At 31.3% G+C, this 19,213-nt stretch overlaps 1 protein-coding gene across 1 annotated transcript; it reads left to right on the top strand.

Annotated features, from left to right (window-relative positions):
• Window positions 1-5,527: 5,527 nt before the first annotated feature.
• LOC111696953 (uncharacterized) lies at window positions 5,528-18,141 on the top strand. The gene is made up of 16 exons (XM_023466771.1): window positions 5,528-7,677; window positions 9,536-9,574; window positions 10,214-10,245; window positions 10,672-10,728; window positions 11,229-11,318; window positions 11,761-11,857; window positions 12,201-12,264; window positions 13,026-13,073; window positions 13,937-14,041; window positions 14,800-14,894; window positions 15,405-15,506; window positions 15,885-15,949; window positions 16,154-16,220; window positions 16,666-16,715; window positions 17,180-17,257; window positions 17,876-18,141. Exons 1-16 carry the CDS (start codon window positions 7,579-7,581, stop codon window positions 18,099-18,101), a joined length of 1,314 nt encoding a protein of 437 aa, XP_023322539.1. The 5' UTR covers window positions 5,528-7,578; the 3' UTR covers window positions 18,102-18,141.
• The last annotated feature ends 1,072 nt before the right edge of the window (window positions 18,142-19,213 follow it).

The following is a 19,213-nucleotide window of genomic DNA, read 5'->3' as shown; positions in this document are numbered from 1 at the left end:
TTTTTTATTTAATTTTGCATTATTGGCACTGATTCCTCTTCATTTTTCAGGAGTCTGATGTGGATCAAAGGACCCCCCTGACTGTTGGCTTTTTAGCCCCTGAACCATACAGGGCTCCTCCTGCAAGCTGAATCTGTCCTTGTTAGGCTATTTTGTCATGGTCTAATATTCTGTCAGACCTAAAATCTTGAAAACAATAATGATACATCGGCAAAAAAATATTTATATATATAAATACCTGTTTTGGGCCAAATACCCCCCTTTCTACGCCCCTGATCAAGAAAAAAAAAATTTGAAATTTTTTTATGCCCCTTATGGATTAAAAGAATATAGGTGCAAAGTTAGCACCATTTATCTCTATTATTTCAAGAGTTATTACAAACTCCAGGAGACTAGTGAGGTCCTTTGTGTTTACACATTGGTAATCTTGGTATGTTAAACATAAGGTGTTTAGAACAAATGATAATTTGTTTATTTCAGCACTATCGTGTTTGTATTCTGGCTGCAGACTCTGCTTGTGACATTGTATTCTTTGCCTCAGATCCCTTTATGCTAGGTTAGTCTAAAACTATATAAAAGGATATAACTTTTTTTCCACAAACTTAAAAACTTTGTTATCCCTATAAATTTTCAACCAAATGTCAAACGCCTTTGAAATTTCAAACTATGAATTCTGTTAGATCAAAAATTTAAAGTTTATGATATAAAAGGTTAACACCATCAGGTTGAGAAGATATCCGAATTAAAGAAATTGAGCTTGTGGCAAAGACTCAATTCCTAAATGTGTTAGGTTTTTACAAAAAATCAAAAATTATCTCTGTTTTTCTACAAAAGAAGTCACAAATCTTGAGATTATCTACAAACCTTGATTTCTGAAAATAGAAAAATTAACTAGTTTGTTGGATTCAATTTGCAATTGAAAATCTGTTTTATGGATAAATCATAAAAATCTGATATTTAAATTCGTTTAGAGAAATTTGGAAATTACAAAACCTTCCCTTTCTCCAGAGCAGGGGTCACTTCTACCTACTGTGTCAGGTGGGTAGGATTATAAATGATAAAGTAATCACTTCTACCTACTGTGTCAGGTGGGTAGGATTATAAATGATAAAGTAATCACTTCTACCTACTGTGTCAGGTGGGTAGGATTATATACATGATAAAGTAGTTACTTCTACCTACTGTGTCAGGTGGGTGGGATTATAATGATAAAGTAGTCACTTCTACCTACTGTGTCAGGTGGGTGGGATTATAATGATAAAGTAGTCACTTCTACCTACTGTGTCAAGTGGGTAGGATTATACATGATAAAGTAATCACTTCTACCTACTGTGTCATGTGGGTAGGATTATACATGATAAAGTAGTTACTTCTACCTACTGTGTCAGGTGGGTAGGATTATACATGATAAAGTAGTTACTTCTACCTACTGTGTCAGGTGGGTAGGATTATACATGATAAATTAAGTAATTAAGTGGTACCCATGAACTTGTGGTTTTATCCTACAAAATGAAAGATTCACTTTCTGCTTAAAAAACACATTATTAAACTACTAATTTAAGGCTCAATATCAAATCTATGAACTTTATTTTCTTCTTTAGGGACTATCTCCTAATACCGGGAGGGAGAGATAGCACAGGTATTATATATAAACAATGCCATGTTCAGACCGATTACAATGACCATGAACGCAACCATGACCATGACCATGACCTTGACCATAACCTTGACCAAGACCTTGACCATTACCTTGACCATGACCTTGACCATGACCTTGACCATAACCTTAATTATGACCTTGACCATGACCTTGACTATGACCATGATCATAAACAAGACCATGAACACGACCTTGACCATGAACGCAACCATGACCATGACCATGACCATGACCATGACCATGACCTTGACCATAACCTTTTCCATGACCTTGACCATGACCTTGACCATGACCTTGACCATGACCTTGACTATGAACTTGACCATGACCTTGACCATAACCTTGGCCATGACCTTAACCATGACCTTTACCATGACCATGACCTTTATCATGACCATGACCTTTACCATGACCATGACCTTTAAACTATGACAATAGCAGCAACCATATTCGTGACCATGACTAAAAACAAAACAAAAACCTAACCATGTTGTTCCCTGACATTAACCTCGACTATTACCAAAAGTTTGACCATATATTAAAAACCATGACAATGACTATAGAACTTCACCATGACCATGGCCATGGCCATGACATGACCAAGCCCGAAACTAAACAATAACTATGACTATGACCCAAAAGTGTGACCATATAACCATGATAATTACAATGATCATGAACTTGACCATGACGATGATCAATGATCACGAGCATGAACAAAGCCTTTAACATGACAAAAAAAGACCATAACTATAACCAAGGTCCAAAATATTACTCTACGTAGGTAACCTGGTAAGCCATGACAGATACTGTGGAGGAGAACTTAGCTATACACATGGAGACAAGGTATAACTAAATTCATTTAAAAAAGAATATTAATGTTTAGGAGAGCAGACCTGTAGTTGTGTATAATATTGATATTTAGGAGAGTAGACCTGTAGTTGTCTAAAATATTAATATTTAGGAGAGTAGACCTGTATAATATTGATATTTAGGAGAGTAGACCTGTAGTTGTCTAAAATATTAATGTTTAGGAGAGCAGACCTGTAGTTGTGTATAATATTGATATTTAGGAGAGCAGACCTGTAGTTGTCTAAAATATTGATATTTAGGAGAGTAGACCTGTAGTTGTCTAAAATATTAATATTTAGGAGAGTAGACCTGTAGTTGTCTAAAATATTAATGTTTAGGAGAGCAGACCTGTAGTTGTCTATAATATTGATATTTAGGAGAGTAGACCTGTAGTTGTCTATAATATTGATATTTAGGAGAGTAGACCTGTAGTTGTCTAAAATATTAATGTTTAGGAGAGCAGACCTGTAGTTGTGTATAATATTGATATTTAGGAGAGTAGACCTGTAGTTGTCTAAAATATTAATGTTTAGGAGAGCAGACCTGTAGTTGTGTATAATATTGATATTTAGGAGAGCAGACCTGTAGTTGTCTAAAATATTAATATTTAGGAGAGTAGACCTGTAGTTGTCCGGATATCCGGTAGTTTAATCACACTAGAGGTGCATACAGGAATACCACAGGGAGATTATATACAGCAGCATCATATACCAGGATTTAAAATAAGGTAAGATATTAAGATAAATTTGCTCTTTCTCTTCATTTGATTTTATTCGGGTGAACCGATTTTTTTTGGAAATCTACTGAAAAACATTACATTATGCTAACTTTTTTTTTTAAAACAAGGCCTAGGCAAGAAAATATGTTCGTTTTGCAAAATGGGTAGATGTGATTAGGGTTGGTCAACTTATCATATTTTTTATTGGTTCGTTTATGGTTAGTTTTAACTGTTGTAACTGGTAGACCCATCAAGTGCTGGGTTGTTTCTTACTCAAACTAAACTTAGAATGAGATATCCTTAATCCCGAGTACTTAATCTGAGTATCCAATGAACACACTTTTATTTTCTTCTTAAACCGTTCTTTCTTGGATATATTAGACAAAAATCAAAAACCGGATTTTTTAAATTAGAGAGTTCCTCCCATTTCTGTATATAATCTTAAATGGTGCGCAAAATTTCAAATTTCGGCTTCATATACGCGACTCCAATTGGTTGAATTTTAAACACTTTTCAGGATACAAGTACAAGATTAGATTAGTCTCGATATAATGAAAAAGAGAGGATCACATATTAATCTCGATATCCACCATTCTTAAGTTTTCAGCTGAAACATTTTAATTATAAACTAAATTGTCTGGAATTCAGAAACTTAGTGTTATGATTTCTGGAATTAATCGCTGATCTCCATTTTATGCAGACATACGGTTTAATTTGATTCCTCTATGATATCCCGTTGTATCTGAAGCGTTCAAGACTTACAGTATTTTTAATTAATGGTTGTTTCTGATTGGATCTATAACTTTATGTTTCTTTTTTCTTTTTGGGATCTTCCGTTGATTTTCAAAACTTTCATTCGCTAACAGAACTTTCCTAACTCGTGATGTAAACCATAAAAAGTGAAATATTTTGAAAATAGTATTCACAGTGCGTGGTTTCATTCAAAATGAATCGAGTCTTTGCCACAAACTCAAACTTTCTAATCCTAATATCTTTGCAACCTGATGGAGTAAACCTTTGATATTTTAAACTTTGATTATTTGATCTAACATAAATCATAGTTTAATACATCTAACGTCTACTAAATTAAGTTGCAAAGATATAGCGATTATAAAATCAGAGTTTGTGGCAAAGACTCAATTCCTATGTCAAATAATCCATTGATCTGTGAGATTCTTCCTTCGTAAAACAAAATTATGATTTAGATACGACCAGATTGTAGGTTACTGTGCAGTTTCTTCTTCCAGAACATTTTTTCCAAACCAAATACAAGACGACACGGCGGAGATAGGTAATCAATTAATCATACAATCATAATCTAAGATGATATTTAAAACTAAATTTGTATATTTTTAGAATCCTCTTTTCTAGCTGCAGGGCTAAGCGATAAAGATACTGTCATCAAGAATATTATGAAATACTATTTTAAAACTAAAATATAGATTAAAAACTAGTTTGTTTATCATTAAAAAAAATGGATATGAGTCGGATTATTGAATGATTCTAAAGATGATTTTTTTCCCTTTCTTTCTCTTATTCTAACTTGACAATATTACGTTCATCCTTTCCAAAATGTCGTCTTCATTCCTATTTAACATTTTTATCCAATAAATCACTTATTCTCTGATAGTTTTATACACAAGTATTTTATTCTATCTGTATCTTAATACTAAATTTTCAATATTTTGCTTATTCTCTTTCAATACAGTAGTTCTCAAAAAACATCTATTCCTTTGCCCAATCTTTCCAATCACTCTAACTACCAATATACAACACTTATTTTCATCCTAGCTTTCATTGATTCCTAATCCCAAATCTTGCAATCCCAAATTTCTCTACAGCTGATTTCCATCCCAATCCCAACTTCCTCTTTAGTTGATATCCTTTCCAATTCCCAACCTTTTTTACCTACTCCCAATTGGTTCTATCCCATTCATATACCTTATTCCCAAACCAAACCTAATCCCAATATCTTGAACATTAGTTGATAATCGTTTGGGATCCCAATAGTTTGGATTTTACGTAAAAGTTACGACACTATAAACTTTTTATATCATGCTTCATTTATGACAAATGACAATGGACAAGAAAATATGAATTTTAGAAGTATTAGGAAATTTTAGAAGTATTAGGAAGAAATAAGCCTGTGCAAAAAACCAGCCTGTGTGAATATTTTGCGCAGTATTATGCTGCCTAGCAAAAGGGGTGTTTAGATCCCTTGAAACAAAAGTTATTAATATGTTTTCATGTTTTCACTTTTTTATCTTTTTTGAGCCTAAAAGTGTTTATATTCTCAAATATTACTAACTTTAAATTTGCCCTGAATTTGGCAATCTGCAAAAAGCAGTCGCTATAGAACCAGTAAAGAGGAAGGATTCAAGATGTAACTCCTATAGAAGAAAAGAACTGTTCGACCCGCGTACCACCCTCGCGGTCAAAGCGAGTGCAAAGAACCCTGTATTCTTTATGTGACCAGATCAGATCAATATACTTCTTTAATTTGCAACCACATTGATTCATGAGAGAGAGAACATCATATTGCTGGTTAAAGATTAAGAAGTCTTTTATATATTCTTTTATATATTCTACCATCTCAAGCTACCCTCCCCAACTCAACTTCGAAATACTTCCTTTCCAATTTAAATATCACTTTTTTTCTGAGACAGATATTTATTGTTTCGAATCTGAACTAAGGCTAAACGGAATCCATCTCATCGGGTCTCACGGGCTGTTTGACATTGATAAAATGGCAATATTGAACAGAAAAATAATCGATGTATGGGTTTCTGTTTTAAATATAGCTTTCAATTGGAATATAAAATAATTTGACAAAAGAAGAAAAAATTTTACAAGTTTGCGGAACCATAGTTGTAAAACAAAATTCTTCGGAATCTCATCCTTTGTGAGTAACCCTGCATCATGCTGAAGATAAAGGTAGTCTCTATATTACTGCGGATTTTAATATGGATCCAGATCTTAAAAATCGTCGAAACCTCTGGAGTTCCAGATTTTTCTAGATCCAAACGGTCAAAATGCTGCGGATCAAGATCTGGATCCTGTTTACTGCTCTTTTGTATCAATTTTGATCCTTTAAAAGCATGATATTAAATGAATTATGAAATAACATTGAAATAACCGTACAGCTCGGCTGTAACGAAGAAAAATCAACATCTTTCATTAGTTGCTTATACGTATATCTAATGAAAGGCTTTTCGTCACAAATTAAAAAGATAAGGTAAGGTAAGGTTGGGTTAAGTCTAAACAGGCCTAATCTTAAGTTGTAATATTAACCGTAATTGAACATATGAAACATAGACCGGGAATGTATTCGCTCAATTAATAGAACTCTCCTGAAAGATTGAATGTCCAATATTGAAGTTCTTTAAATAACTCTTAAAATCATGGGAATTTTGTGACGAATTCGAAATAGTTTTTGTTATGAATTTATATTGTTATAACTAAATTTAAAAGTCATAAAGATTACGTTTCACATAAATTTCTTTAAAGAAGGAGATTGTTCATTTCGCGTACAGTCCCGTTTAGCCGTATATTTCTGTATGTGTACTGTATGTATGGCTCTCTCTAGCAGGTTGAAAGTCGGCCCGGTACATGAAATGGTTTGCTATAACATATTCTATGTGAACAATAAAAGGCTGTTTTGTTATTCAGGAAAATATTATATGATGGGTCATTCCCAACTCTTCAAAATGCATGTTGAATATAAAGGAAATAAAACTTCCGATGGTTTTTATAGTTTGGCAAAATATGCTGAGAAAATCAAGTAAATCTAATGAGAAAGAGGGCCTGGATTAAAGTAAATCTATTGAGAAAGAGGGCCTGGATTAAAGTAAATCTATTGAGAAAGAGGGCCTGGATTTGTTTACAAGCGATAACAAGTTGTATGATGCATGTCCGTAATAATTCTGCAGTCTAAATAGTGAAGAGAGAAAACTGTACGTTGTTTCACATTTTTCATAAGCCTAAGTAAAATTTGTGAATATGTAAAGTATAGTCAAAAACCTAAGTTTTCCGTGTGTATAAGTGTGTCATGTATGTATATATATAATAAATGTTTACTTAGCACACCTGAATGACTCGACACAAACCCGGAGCCGGTATACGGGGATGGTTTAGAACCGTACAGCTCTTAGGCATACCTGGAGAAATCTAGAAACTAGGAAACCATCTCCAACCAGTGAACGGAACTGATATATCGTGGATAGTATTCTAGTATAGCAAGGATTAAATTCAGTTATTGGATAGTTAATAATAAATAGGACAGTATAATATCCTGAAAATGTGTTAGGAGATATGAAGATAGGTTGATTAAGTGAGTAAGAATTATAAAATGTTGGATCCAAGAATGAATCTAGCTCTCCTAGTTCTGCTTGCTACTGGAGTAATCAGTAAACTAGATTTCAACCCTCAAGCTGATGAACCGATCATGGTAAACCATAAAAACTGTCCAATTTGGGTCGTCCATATTTTTTAGATCGAAAATATTATTTCCATATTTGTCTTTTATTTAAATTAATTAAAAACTGTTGTTCGATAAAAAAGGTTTACTATTTTGGCAGATATTTAAAGGGACTATTTTGGCAGATATTTAAAGTTTGGCAGATATTTAAAGGGACTATTTGGCAGATATTTAAAGGGGCTATTTTGGCAGATATTTAAAGAGACTATTTTGGAAGGTATTTAAAGGGACTATTTTGGCAGATATTTAAAGGGACTATTTTGGCAGATATTTAAAGGGACTATTTGGCAGATATTTAAAGGGGCTATTTTGGCAGATATTTAAAGAGACTATTTTGGAAGGTATTTAAAGGGACCATTTTGGCAGATATTTAAAAGAACTATATGCCTAATTTCAAGTGATCCTCCGGGTAGAAATGCCAACGCCCGATTCACAACGTTACCCTCGTAACCTTTATCTTATCAATAATGAGAAAATACTTTCGTTTTTCAATAGCTTGAAAAGAGTTTAATTCTGATAATTTGTTTAATTAATTCCTGTGTTTTTCTGCAGCTGCATTGCGCAATTCACTTTTATAGAGAAACCACAATAGAAATATATCAGTTTTCAAAATTATGAACATTGATATCTAATTCAACTTGATCAGACAGAGCTTTTAAGGGCATCATTGTGAATCGGACATGCTACAATTTCTAGGTTTTAAAGTTCTTTAATTAATTTACCACAAAACTGGGTTTTTTAGGTGTGATATTTTTTACTAGAAATGAAGCTTTAATATATCTTATATAATCAGAAAGAATCCAAATTTTAGAGTGATGTAAATATGAATGTTTTAGGTTAAAATGTCCATATGTTGTTACTCTGAAACTTTTCCCAAAAACTGTCTTAGTAAAGACAATAGCAACGCAAAGCTTAAGCAATGCGGAGAGCTCAAAAACTCTGATTTTTCGCTAATATTCCCAGGATATGTTTCTAGAGATTTGATTTGCAATACTGTAACATTCCTTTTTTCAACACTCTCAAAGATGGACAATTTCTGACTATAGACTCTATAAGTAAAAACGTTATTAAATGACTTACTTTTATCTGTCAGAATATATTTCACAAAGGTAGAGAATAGAGTGTACAGTGTGAAGTTCCATTATAGAGTGATAATACATATAACATACATAGTTTTTATACTAAAAGGTTTGCATTTGCGCACCTATATATAAAGAATACAATACTATAGATAACAAAATTCCTTGATATACATGGTTTCATTGGTTGGTACAGAATTGTACGTAAAAAGCTGGTAAAGGATTGGTCTGGCGCGCGGCCTAGTTGACTGAGTTGAACTTTAGATAAAAAGTGGGTTACAAAGATATAGACGTCTGGGTCTGAGAGTATGTTGAAATGCATGATATAAAACAAACTATATTTTTCGTTGCTATGCCAAGATAGTAATTTAAACATCTAGAGATCAGGATGTAAAAGTTTGAAGGTGTTTAACATTTTTTTAGAGAAACATACATTTTAGATTATCTATATGTCACAAAAAATGTCACAGACATTGTCAGCTCACTATAGTTTCAGTAGAAGTAAATATTTCCATTTACTGATAGCGCCGATTAAAGGATTCATAACTCTAATTGGATAATGAGATAGATAGAAAGATAGATGTTACCGCCATACTATTTTCATTGGTTCAGAATAGACAACAAACACATATGACTGAATCCTGATTGGATCAGGCACTAATGGACTCGGCATACAGGAGTGAGCTTTGCCTGGAGGGTTACTTGAATTTACGCTTAATATCAAGGGTTTTTAATTTCTATCATTTTAGATGCAACCTAAAGGAAAGATAGTAGAGGATCTTAACAACGTAGGAATATTTCAAATTTTAAAAGAAATTAATTCTTCACTTTTCCGCACTTTTTAAAATATTATTTTTGTTATATTTGGCAAGATATTTAGTTTTTTGTTGAACATATTGTATACATACATATATGTAAGTATATGTACACCCTATAGTACAAGCACTAGAAACTTAACACCTTTAATCCCGGTTTTAATTCTAACGTTCACAGCTGAAAACTTTAGAATGGTGGATATCGAGATTAATGCTTGATCCTCTCTTTTTCTTAATATCGAGATTAACCTAATCTTATACTTGTATCCTGAAAAGTGTATAAAATTTAACCAATCAGAGTCGCGTATATGAAGCCGATAAATTTGAAATTTTGCGCGCCATTTAATATTAATATACTCAGAAACGGGAGGGACTCTCAAATTTAAAAACCGGTTTTTGATTTTTCTCTACTATATCCAAGAAAGAACGGTTTAAGAAGAAATTCAAAAGTGTGTCCATTGGATACTCAGAATAAGTAATCGGGATTAAGGATATCTCATTCTAAAGTTTTCAGCTCAGCTCAAATTGCAGTTTAACTGTACATACAGGGAAAACTTTTTTTTTTTTAAAATGTTTTGTTTCTCTTGATATTTGAAAATATATTATTTACAGTTGGATTTATCCAAACTACCAATTCATTCAAGGAATAAATCAGAATAAGAAAAAACAGTTTTATGATATTTTAAAAAGCTGAATTTAGCATCTGAAACCATTCTCGTTTTCATTGTTTAAAATTAAAATCTAAAATTGCCACAAACTCAGATTTTTTAACCCCTTTATCTTTTCACCCCAATGCCGTAGATCTTAGATATTTCAAACTACAAATTCTGTTAAACCAAAAAAAAATTCATTTTGAAATATCAAAGGTTTACACCATCAGGTTGCAAATATTTAGAGAAAAACATAAAGTTTGTGGAAAAGACGCAATTCCTTAAGCAATGGCTATCAACTTAAAAAGTTGTATTTAAGGAGGAAAAATTTTATAATTAGTCTGCAAACGCTAAAAAATATAAAAAGAACTTTTGCTAACAATTTTCAAACTTTCAAATCTGATTGTTCTTTCAAAACAGAGAAATTAAAACAGATGAGAACTGTGAAGATCTGAAAACAGAGACGATAAATTACAGGTAGGAATTCAGAGTTCAAGGACGAGGGTTAAATGTCGTCTTTTTTCTACTATCAAAACTCCAGTGGGACCCATAAAACTGTGGAATATGAAGACGACATTTCAGTAATTTTATGTGTACTTGATGTTGTTGCATAGCAAATAGTTTTTCAGTAGCTTGAATAACAACTTATTTAGTGAAAATGGTCTCTGTACAATTGTTTTGTTTATTGGATTATTGCACATAATAATTTGAGTCTAACAGTTGTTTTCCATTCCCCAATTTTATGGGTCTCATTGTAATATCTATAATATAAAACAAGACATTTTTTACGGGAAACGCCGAGCCTTTTGGCTAGTGATAAATATAAAACATCATCATGCATGGAAGTTTCTAAATATAATATAAAAAGATGATTAACAAGTATCATATTTATCACTTTTTTAATTAACAAAGATTTTTAATCGAGAGAGGGGGGAGGGTAGATTACTTAATTTCTAAATTCTAAAACTATTTTTTAGATATGATACAAAAACCAACCTGGATGAGGATGTGAGTGTTCTAATTTCTTCCAGTTCTGTTTTAGATGATTCAGTTCATAGATTCTTAATGTTAGTTTTTATATTCTCTTATTTAGTTCATAGATTCTTAATGTTAGTTTTTATATTCTCTTTAAAGTTCATAGATTCTTAATGTTAGTTTTTATATTCTCTTTAAAGTTCATAGATTCTTAATGTTATCTTTTATATTCTCTTATTCAGTTCATGGATTCTTAATATTAGTTTTTATATTATCTTATTTAGTTCATAGATTCTTAATGTTAGTTTTTATATTATCTTATTCAGTTCACAGATTCTTTTTGTTTCTAAAAATTTAGTTTTCTTTACGATTCAATTAAATTCTAAAATCTTTAAGTTATAGCATAACATTTCTTTACTTAATTATTTTACAAACTAAGTGTACTGTCCTTTCAGGGTTGTGTTTTAAATGTCGTTTAAATGTTTAAAGTGTCCATATATTTACAAATCATGCTTTATTGTTTTTAATATTCAGAATGCAGGACTCTCCTTGGATCAATGGAAGCCTGACTATAAAACCTCATTTGAATTGTTACGATCATGATGAACCAAAACTAATCGAAGAAATCAAGGTATTTAACTCTAGGTTGGAACTTTTGAACTGTAAATCCATTGAAAAAAACGCTAATCTGAATAGTTTTTCTAACGGATTAATTCAACTCCATCTCTATGGGTTCAAGCTATCAGAAGTCACAAAAAAATATATTTATTTCAAACATACTTGTTACCAAAATAAGATGATTAATATAAGATTAATATGAGAGAATTATCAATAAATAAATTAATAATAATGATTAATAATATTTCAAAATAGACCAATTGAACCAATAATAATAAAGAATACAACTTCTTTATATTTCAGAATAGGCTGGTTGAACCAATAATAATAAAGAATACACCTTCTCTATATTTCAGAATAGACTGGTTGAACCAAACAATAAAGAATACAACTTCTCTGCTCCGATAGAGGAAAATATAAGTATGTAATTTTACAACTTTTAAAAAATAATCACATTTTCAAAATCAATTTCTAGAGCAATCCCCTCAAACTAAAATCTTTAAACCTCCTTATATCCTCGCAACCTATACAGTATACATCACACTTTTAATATTTCAAACTTTGACTATCTTATCAGAGGTTAAATTTAAAGGGATTGTAATCGTAATTTCAAGGGACAATTCATGCAAAGACTATGTCCGATTTACAACGGTACCCTTAAAGCTTATCTTTATCTGTTTATTTTTATTATTTTCTGCAAAAGTGGCTTGCGCATTTCTTGCTTATAAGAAGCAACCGAGAATTTAACAGAAATGAACACTTTTCGAGTCAGAAAAACTACAATATTTTCCACATTTTTGAGTAGATTAAGGGTTTTTTGGGTTCCGCTGTAAATCTGACACTTGAAATTAAGCTTACAGTCCCTTTAATTGAGCAAGTTTTCATGAAATTCAAAAGTTGTCACAGTGGATACCGAGATCAAGCGTTGTAGATTAACGCAGGAATGACTATAGAATTGAGGGATCTAGAACATATCCTCAAATTTAAAAGTTGTTACATTGAATATTGATATCAAGCATTGCATTTCTAATAGCGCTATCACTCACAAAAGATATAAGGATTAAAAAATTATAGTTTGAGGTCAGAAATTAGACATTTCAAACTTAGATTGCATAGATTAGACTTTTTTGTGTTGGTCTAAATAAAATTTAGGATTTTTGATAAAGTTGAATATTTTTAAGATGGAGAGGTCGGACAGCCCAGGGATGTGGATAGAGTTGTTTTTGGAGGAATACATTCTTTTCTGACGAGGAAATAGTAATATTAGGAGAGAAAAATTAATATCCGTAATCAATGATTAAGGATGAAGGATGAAGGAAGAAAGATGAAGGATAATTGATGAAAACAGAAGGATAAAAGATAAAGGGTGAAGGATAAAAGATAAAATATGAATGATTGTGGATAAAGGATGAAAGATGAGGAATAAGAATGAAGGATAAAGAATAGAATGGATGAATGAAGGGTAAAAATGAAGGATAAAGAAAAGAAAGAATGAATGAAGGATGAAGGATAATAATAGAAAGGATCAAGAAGGATGAAGGATAAAGAAAAGAATCAATGAATGAAGGATTAGGATAAGAATGAAGGAAAAATCAGAATAAATAAATAAAGGATAAAGAATGAATTATAAAAAATAGAATGAATTAATGAAGGATAAGAATGAATTATAAAAATTAGAATAAATGAATAAAGGATAAGAATGAATTATAAAGAATAGAATAAATGAATAAAGGATAATAATGAATTATAAAGAATAGAATAAATGAATTACAGATAGGAATGAATTATAAAGAATAGGATGAATGAATGAAGGCTAAGAATGAATTATAAAGAATAGAATAAATAAATAAAGGATAAGAATGAATTATAAAGAATAGAATAAATGAATAAAGGATAAAAATGAATTATAAAGAATAGAATGAATGAATGAAGGATAACAATGAATTATAAAGAATAGATTAAATGAATTACAGATAGGAATGAATTGTAAAGAATAGGATGAATGAATGAAGGCTAAGAATGAATTATAAAGAGTAGAATAAATTAATGAAGGATAAAAATGAATTATAAAGAATAGAATGAATGAATAAAGGAGAGCTAAAGAACGGGTTCTTCCTGGAAGCTGGATCCTTTAATGCAGAATTTAACTCAGATTCTCTTTACTTTGAGATAAACCATGGTTGGACAGGATTGTTAGGTTTGTTCTTTTTTTCTTTCTTCTTACTGTTTAATAAAGGGACTGTTTCATTAAAGAGACTGTTCTATTAAAGGGACTGTCGTTGAAATCTTGAGTCGTCATCCATGTAAAATAAGGTTTCATTTATCTGATCAATAATCTGGAAGATATTTTCTCTTTTTAAGCTGAAAATTTCCTCTATTACTTCTAAAGCAAGTGATACAGACGGAGACACGTGACAATGATACTGCACTACTGCCATTGGCGTATCACGTAAGCAGAAGGTCACGTGATACGGACGTTTAAATTATATTATAAATTATATCAAAATTAATAAATTCAAATAATTCAGGCTCAATATTTTTCAGATTGGTTGTTTATTTGCTGTATATTCAATGTTTAAAACTTAGAATCTTATACCAATTTTACATACATATAAGTTTTGGTATAATTTTGACACAGTTTTATATCAATTTCTCAAGATAGAACTCTATTAAAGGTATCGATTAACTCCCGAAATGCTCAGGTTTCAGCCTATACCCCCTTTTATTTTTCCTGAACCGTCCCTTTAAGGGCATCGTTGTGAAACGGACATACCCATCTTTAAGTGTAAATTTACTTGAAATTATCTATTGTTCCTTTAAGACGGAAAATATTTAAAGAGAAAGTTTGCATAACAAGGTTTAGTGAAGTAAAAGTCTCTAAACTGTTCTATATACGACACCCTCATTGTTCATTCCCTTTAAACTAAACATTTATAATTTTCTTTATTTTTCTAGTTGAACCGTATCCCTTGGCGTATGGTGAGGGTTTATTGAAAAACAGAAAAGCGACTCATCTCCAAACCTGTCTCTCTACACATACTAAAACTCAGGGAAGAATTCAAATCTAAGTTTCTCTAAACTGTATTGTTTGATGCAATGGGAAATATATGATACATGATTCGAACCTACTAGACTGTATTGTTTGATGCAATGGGAAATATATGATACATGATTTGAACCTACTAGACTGTATTGTTTGATGCAATGGGAAATATATGATACATGATTTGAACCTACTAGACTGTATTGTTTGATGCCATGGGAAATATATGATAATTTGAACCTACTAGACTGTATTGTTTAATACAGTTGGAAGTACATGATACATGATTTGAACCTACTAGACTGTATTGTTTAATACAGTTGGAAGTACATGATGCATGATTCGAACCTACTAGACTATATAGTTTGTTGCAATGGGAAGTATATGATACATGATTTGAACCTACTAGACTGTATTGTTTGATACAGTTGGAAGTACATGATACATGATTTGAACCTACTAAACTGTATTGTTTGATACAGTTGGAAGTACATGATACATGATTTGAACCTATTAGACTGTATTGTTTGATACAGTGGGAAGTATAAGAAATGAAACGCATAGAGAATCAATGGCTGGAATTACAAATGTGAAAAGAGATAGCGAGGATCAATTCATGGTAAAAATGCTTTACAAACTTCAATAATGATAGTTTCTTTAATTCCATCATATTTTCAACACTTTATTTCTTTGCTTTTAAGAAGTAAAATAAAAATTATTTTGTTATCTTTAGTTTCCTAAAACGTTTTTTCAAGGAATGAAATACTCGCAACAATCTTTGATATTATAATCTATATTTTTTTGTAACCTGATGTAGTGGACCTTTCATATGTCAAACAATGAATGTGCTGGATGAAATAGTAAAGTTTAAAATGACAAAAGTTTACACCATTAAGTTGTAAAGATTGTAGGTATTTAAAAATTATAGTTATCAGTTACTTAAAAAAATGATTTAAAAATACAATCACATTTTTTACATGTTTTTTTTCATTTTTAGATGCAGTGTTTCCCGCTTTACTCAGTTTTACTTTCATTGGGAAATCCTACGGTCAACTATTTCAGGTTAGATATTCCATTTTTCATCATTATGAATAATTTTCATCTCCTGAAAAATCCTTTTTCTTTAAAATAAAATAGATTTTTGACGATAAATGTTCGGTGTTGACCCTGGCCACTTGTGTGGTAATGTCAAATTCCACAATAAAGAAATTTCAACGTCCGGCCAACCGAAGACGAACACGTATTCTAATACAGCTTTGTCTATAGTTTGGACGTAGAAGGAGCTGAGTTTGCTATTCTCCGAACCGTTCCCTGGGACAAGGTTGATATTCAGGTTTAGGAAAATATTAAAATTTATTAATTTTCATTTAAACTTCTTTATCATTTTCCAATAAACGTTAAAACAAACAACCCGAACGGGCCCAATTTTTTGTATGGGAAATTCGTAAATTTTGTGTTTATTGGAGATCGATGAAAAAATATGGACTTGAAAAGCAACAGTTAAAAGCTAAAATTGTTTCTAGAAAAGGGCGCGCGAAGAGTTCTTAAAGCCTAATAATTAAATATTAATAACGTATTGATTATTAATTTTTACTTTTTATTCATAGTTATTTAAGAATCTAAAGTAATTTTTAACGATTATTTGGTAGAGTATTTAATAATTTAGTCTGATAAATATTATTAATTGTATTTTACAATTAAATCAGTTTGTTAATAGTTCGTAGTAAATTACGAACTTGATTAATGATATTCATAATTTTACTTAATATTTACATCAGGTTCTTAGTGTAGAGACTCATTTGCTTGATCGGCTCTTTCCAGGGGATAGGTAATAGTATCATTATTATTATTGTTATAATGTAATTAATGTTATTGCTATATTTTTACTCTTGCAATGCAAATGTGATATGAATAAAATATTATATAAAGCCAAGGTGATAATGCAAGGAAACTTATTTCAGAGGTTTACGCATCTTTTGTACTGCAGTGAACTGTCTCTGGGCGGTAATGTAAACACAAGACGGATGCCTCAGCCTGACATGGAATCCATCTTTTACATAAAAAATCTATGAAATATTCTGGTCATTGGAAACTGTTTTGTGAATTATCAAAATTGTCAAAATTTAATGCTTTTAACCTCCTCGGGTACTGAACGAACACTGATGCACTATTCTTGATTACAAGTTCCACCCAGAGAGAACTGGTTTCAATATGTACCCAGAGTATACGCAACTGTAATTAACTTTCCTTGCATTTTAATCTCGTATAAAGCTAAAAAAAAAACATTTTTAGAACTGAATTGATAGAGTTCATGGATAGTGTTGGTTATGTACATGTACCTTGGGGTCACACAGTACAAACATACAGCAGGTAAACTTTGATTTTGAATTTTAAAACATTTTAAAAAAAGAAAGACAAAACAAATTCACCCTAATATTCAGGGGTTCCCTAAAAAATGTCAGCCCCTTTGATCCAACAGTTTGGTCAGCCATAGCGAAATATATATATATATATATTCATAGAGACAAAGAGCTTTATTACGTAGATTTTCTTTGTGTTTTTATAAGGAGCTCCAATCCGATGAATTTGTAAAAAAAAAATCTAGTCAAATTAGTCATTTCAAAAAATCGACAAAATAGAAAATATTTCCTTTGTCTTTTATAAGGTATACTCCATTCCGTTGAAGTTTAGTAAAATAATCCTGTTAAAATTAGCAACTTTTAAAAAATTCGAAAATTTTAGACATTTTCATTTTTTAAATTCAACTTTTTAAAATTTCTTGTACAAACACAGAATTTATGTGCATCTCAAATAAATCAATAATTTTTTTTCACGTCTAAGGATAATTTTGAGTAATTTAAGTTTTTCAAAAATTATCTTATAATTCTATAATTTTTAAATTTTTTTTTATAATTTTAAAGATTTGGAAGAACACAGCTTTTATTTGGAATATTTGGAAGAACAGAATTTAGTTTATAAATTTCGCAGGAATGTGATGGGAACTACGGACGATATGTTCGTGAAGAAAGGGATCCAGCTCAAGATGACAAGGGAGGAGAAGGAGAAGATGGACAGGAAGGACCAGGAGGACCTGGACAAGAAGGAAGAAAAGGACAGGAAGAAGATGAAGATGAACAATGAGATGAAGGAGGAGCTAGATAAAGATTTAAACGAGTCAAAAGTTGTTAATTCAAGAAATGCAGACGAACTTTAATCATTGCTGAAAAACAAATAAATAATTAACATTGTTAAAACATTTATTATAATTTTATTATTTATAGTGCAACTTCGTGCATATTTTTTGTATAATCGGCAGAACAGATATGATACCTTGGACTTACCAGATTGATACCCTGGACTAACCAGATATGATACTCTGGACTTACCAGATTGATACCCTGGACTAACCAGATATGATACCCTGGACTAACCAGATATGATACCCTGGACTAACCAGATATGATACCCTGGACTTACCAGATTGATACCCTGGACTAACCAGATTGACACCCTGGACTTACCAGATGTATTCCGATTCTTCAATTATGTGTTGGTCTTTAATTCAACAAGCTGTTAACATACTAAGTTGCCTTTTTGTAATTTTTCATTCAAAAGAGCATCTGACAACAAGAAGGTTTAAAAGAGAAAAGAAAACGAAGGATTTATGTCTAATTGGTAAAATGGTAATTGGGACAAGGATCTAACTACAGCGTGTTATGATATGTGGTTTTAAATTGTTTAGTAAACAGTTCAAATAAGATTATTTTATATGTCTCCCGACGCAGGTGTGCAACGAGAAAGGGGGGGGGGTATGCAGCCAGAAGCCCCACCATCTCCCGTCCAAACCCAGGTAATAAGCAGAGCCCCTTAATTATTATCTTAATACTAATTGAGGATGATGAACCATGGAGTATGTAACCTATTCTGCCACTTTTTTATTTTTTACATTTTTTATTAAATTATTTTTTGTTCTGAATTTGCAATAAACATTTTTGATTTATTGATTTAAAAATAAAAATGAAAATGCAGCATTGTCGTTAAGAATGAATTTAGTTCAATATTTCGTAAAGTTTGCTAGGTTACCTTGTAAACAGAGGACTTATTCTCTTACGTCTATATTCAGCGGAGTTTACAGTTCTCTCAGTTTATAATTGCACCCGGAGTAACAAGTCTCGCCTGTTAATATTAAACCCCGGTTTATAACATTAACAGGAGAAGTGTCTTTTTAAATTAAAACCATGTAACTTCAATGGCCGTAATTAGTTTGTGTTTTTTTTTAACAAAAATGACACGAACATTATATTGGTGTTTAAAATGGTTTTAATT

The sequence above is a fragment of the Eurytemora carolleeae genome, unplaced genomic scaffold (genome assembly GCF_000591075.1).
Source record: "Eurytemora carolleeae unplaced genomic scaffold, Eaff_2.0 scaffold244, whole genome shotgun sequence".
Lineage (NCBI taxonomy): Eukaryota > Metazoa > Arthropoda > Copepoda > Calanoida > Temoridae > Eurytemora > Eurytemora carolleeae.
Note: the sequence above shows the minus strand (reverse complement) of the source record. Positions and strands in the feature narration are given on the sequence as shown.

Coding starts and splice junctions, on each gene's coding strand:
- LOC111696953 (XM_023466771.1), top strand. CDS start 7,579: ATGTTGGATCCAAGAATGAATCTAGCTCTCCTAGTTCTGCTTGCTACT. Junction 9,575..10,213: donor TAGTAGAGGATCTTAACAAC/GTAGGAATATTT, acceptor TATTATTTACAG/TTGGATTTATCCAAACTACC. Junction 17,258..17,875: donor ACAGTACAAACATACAGCAG/GTAAACTTTGAT, acceptor TAAATTTCGCAG/GAATGTGATGGGAACTACGG.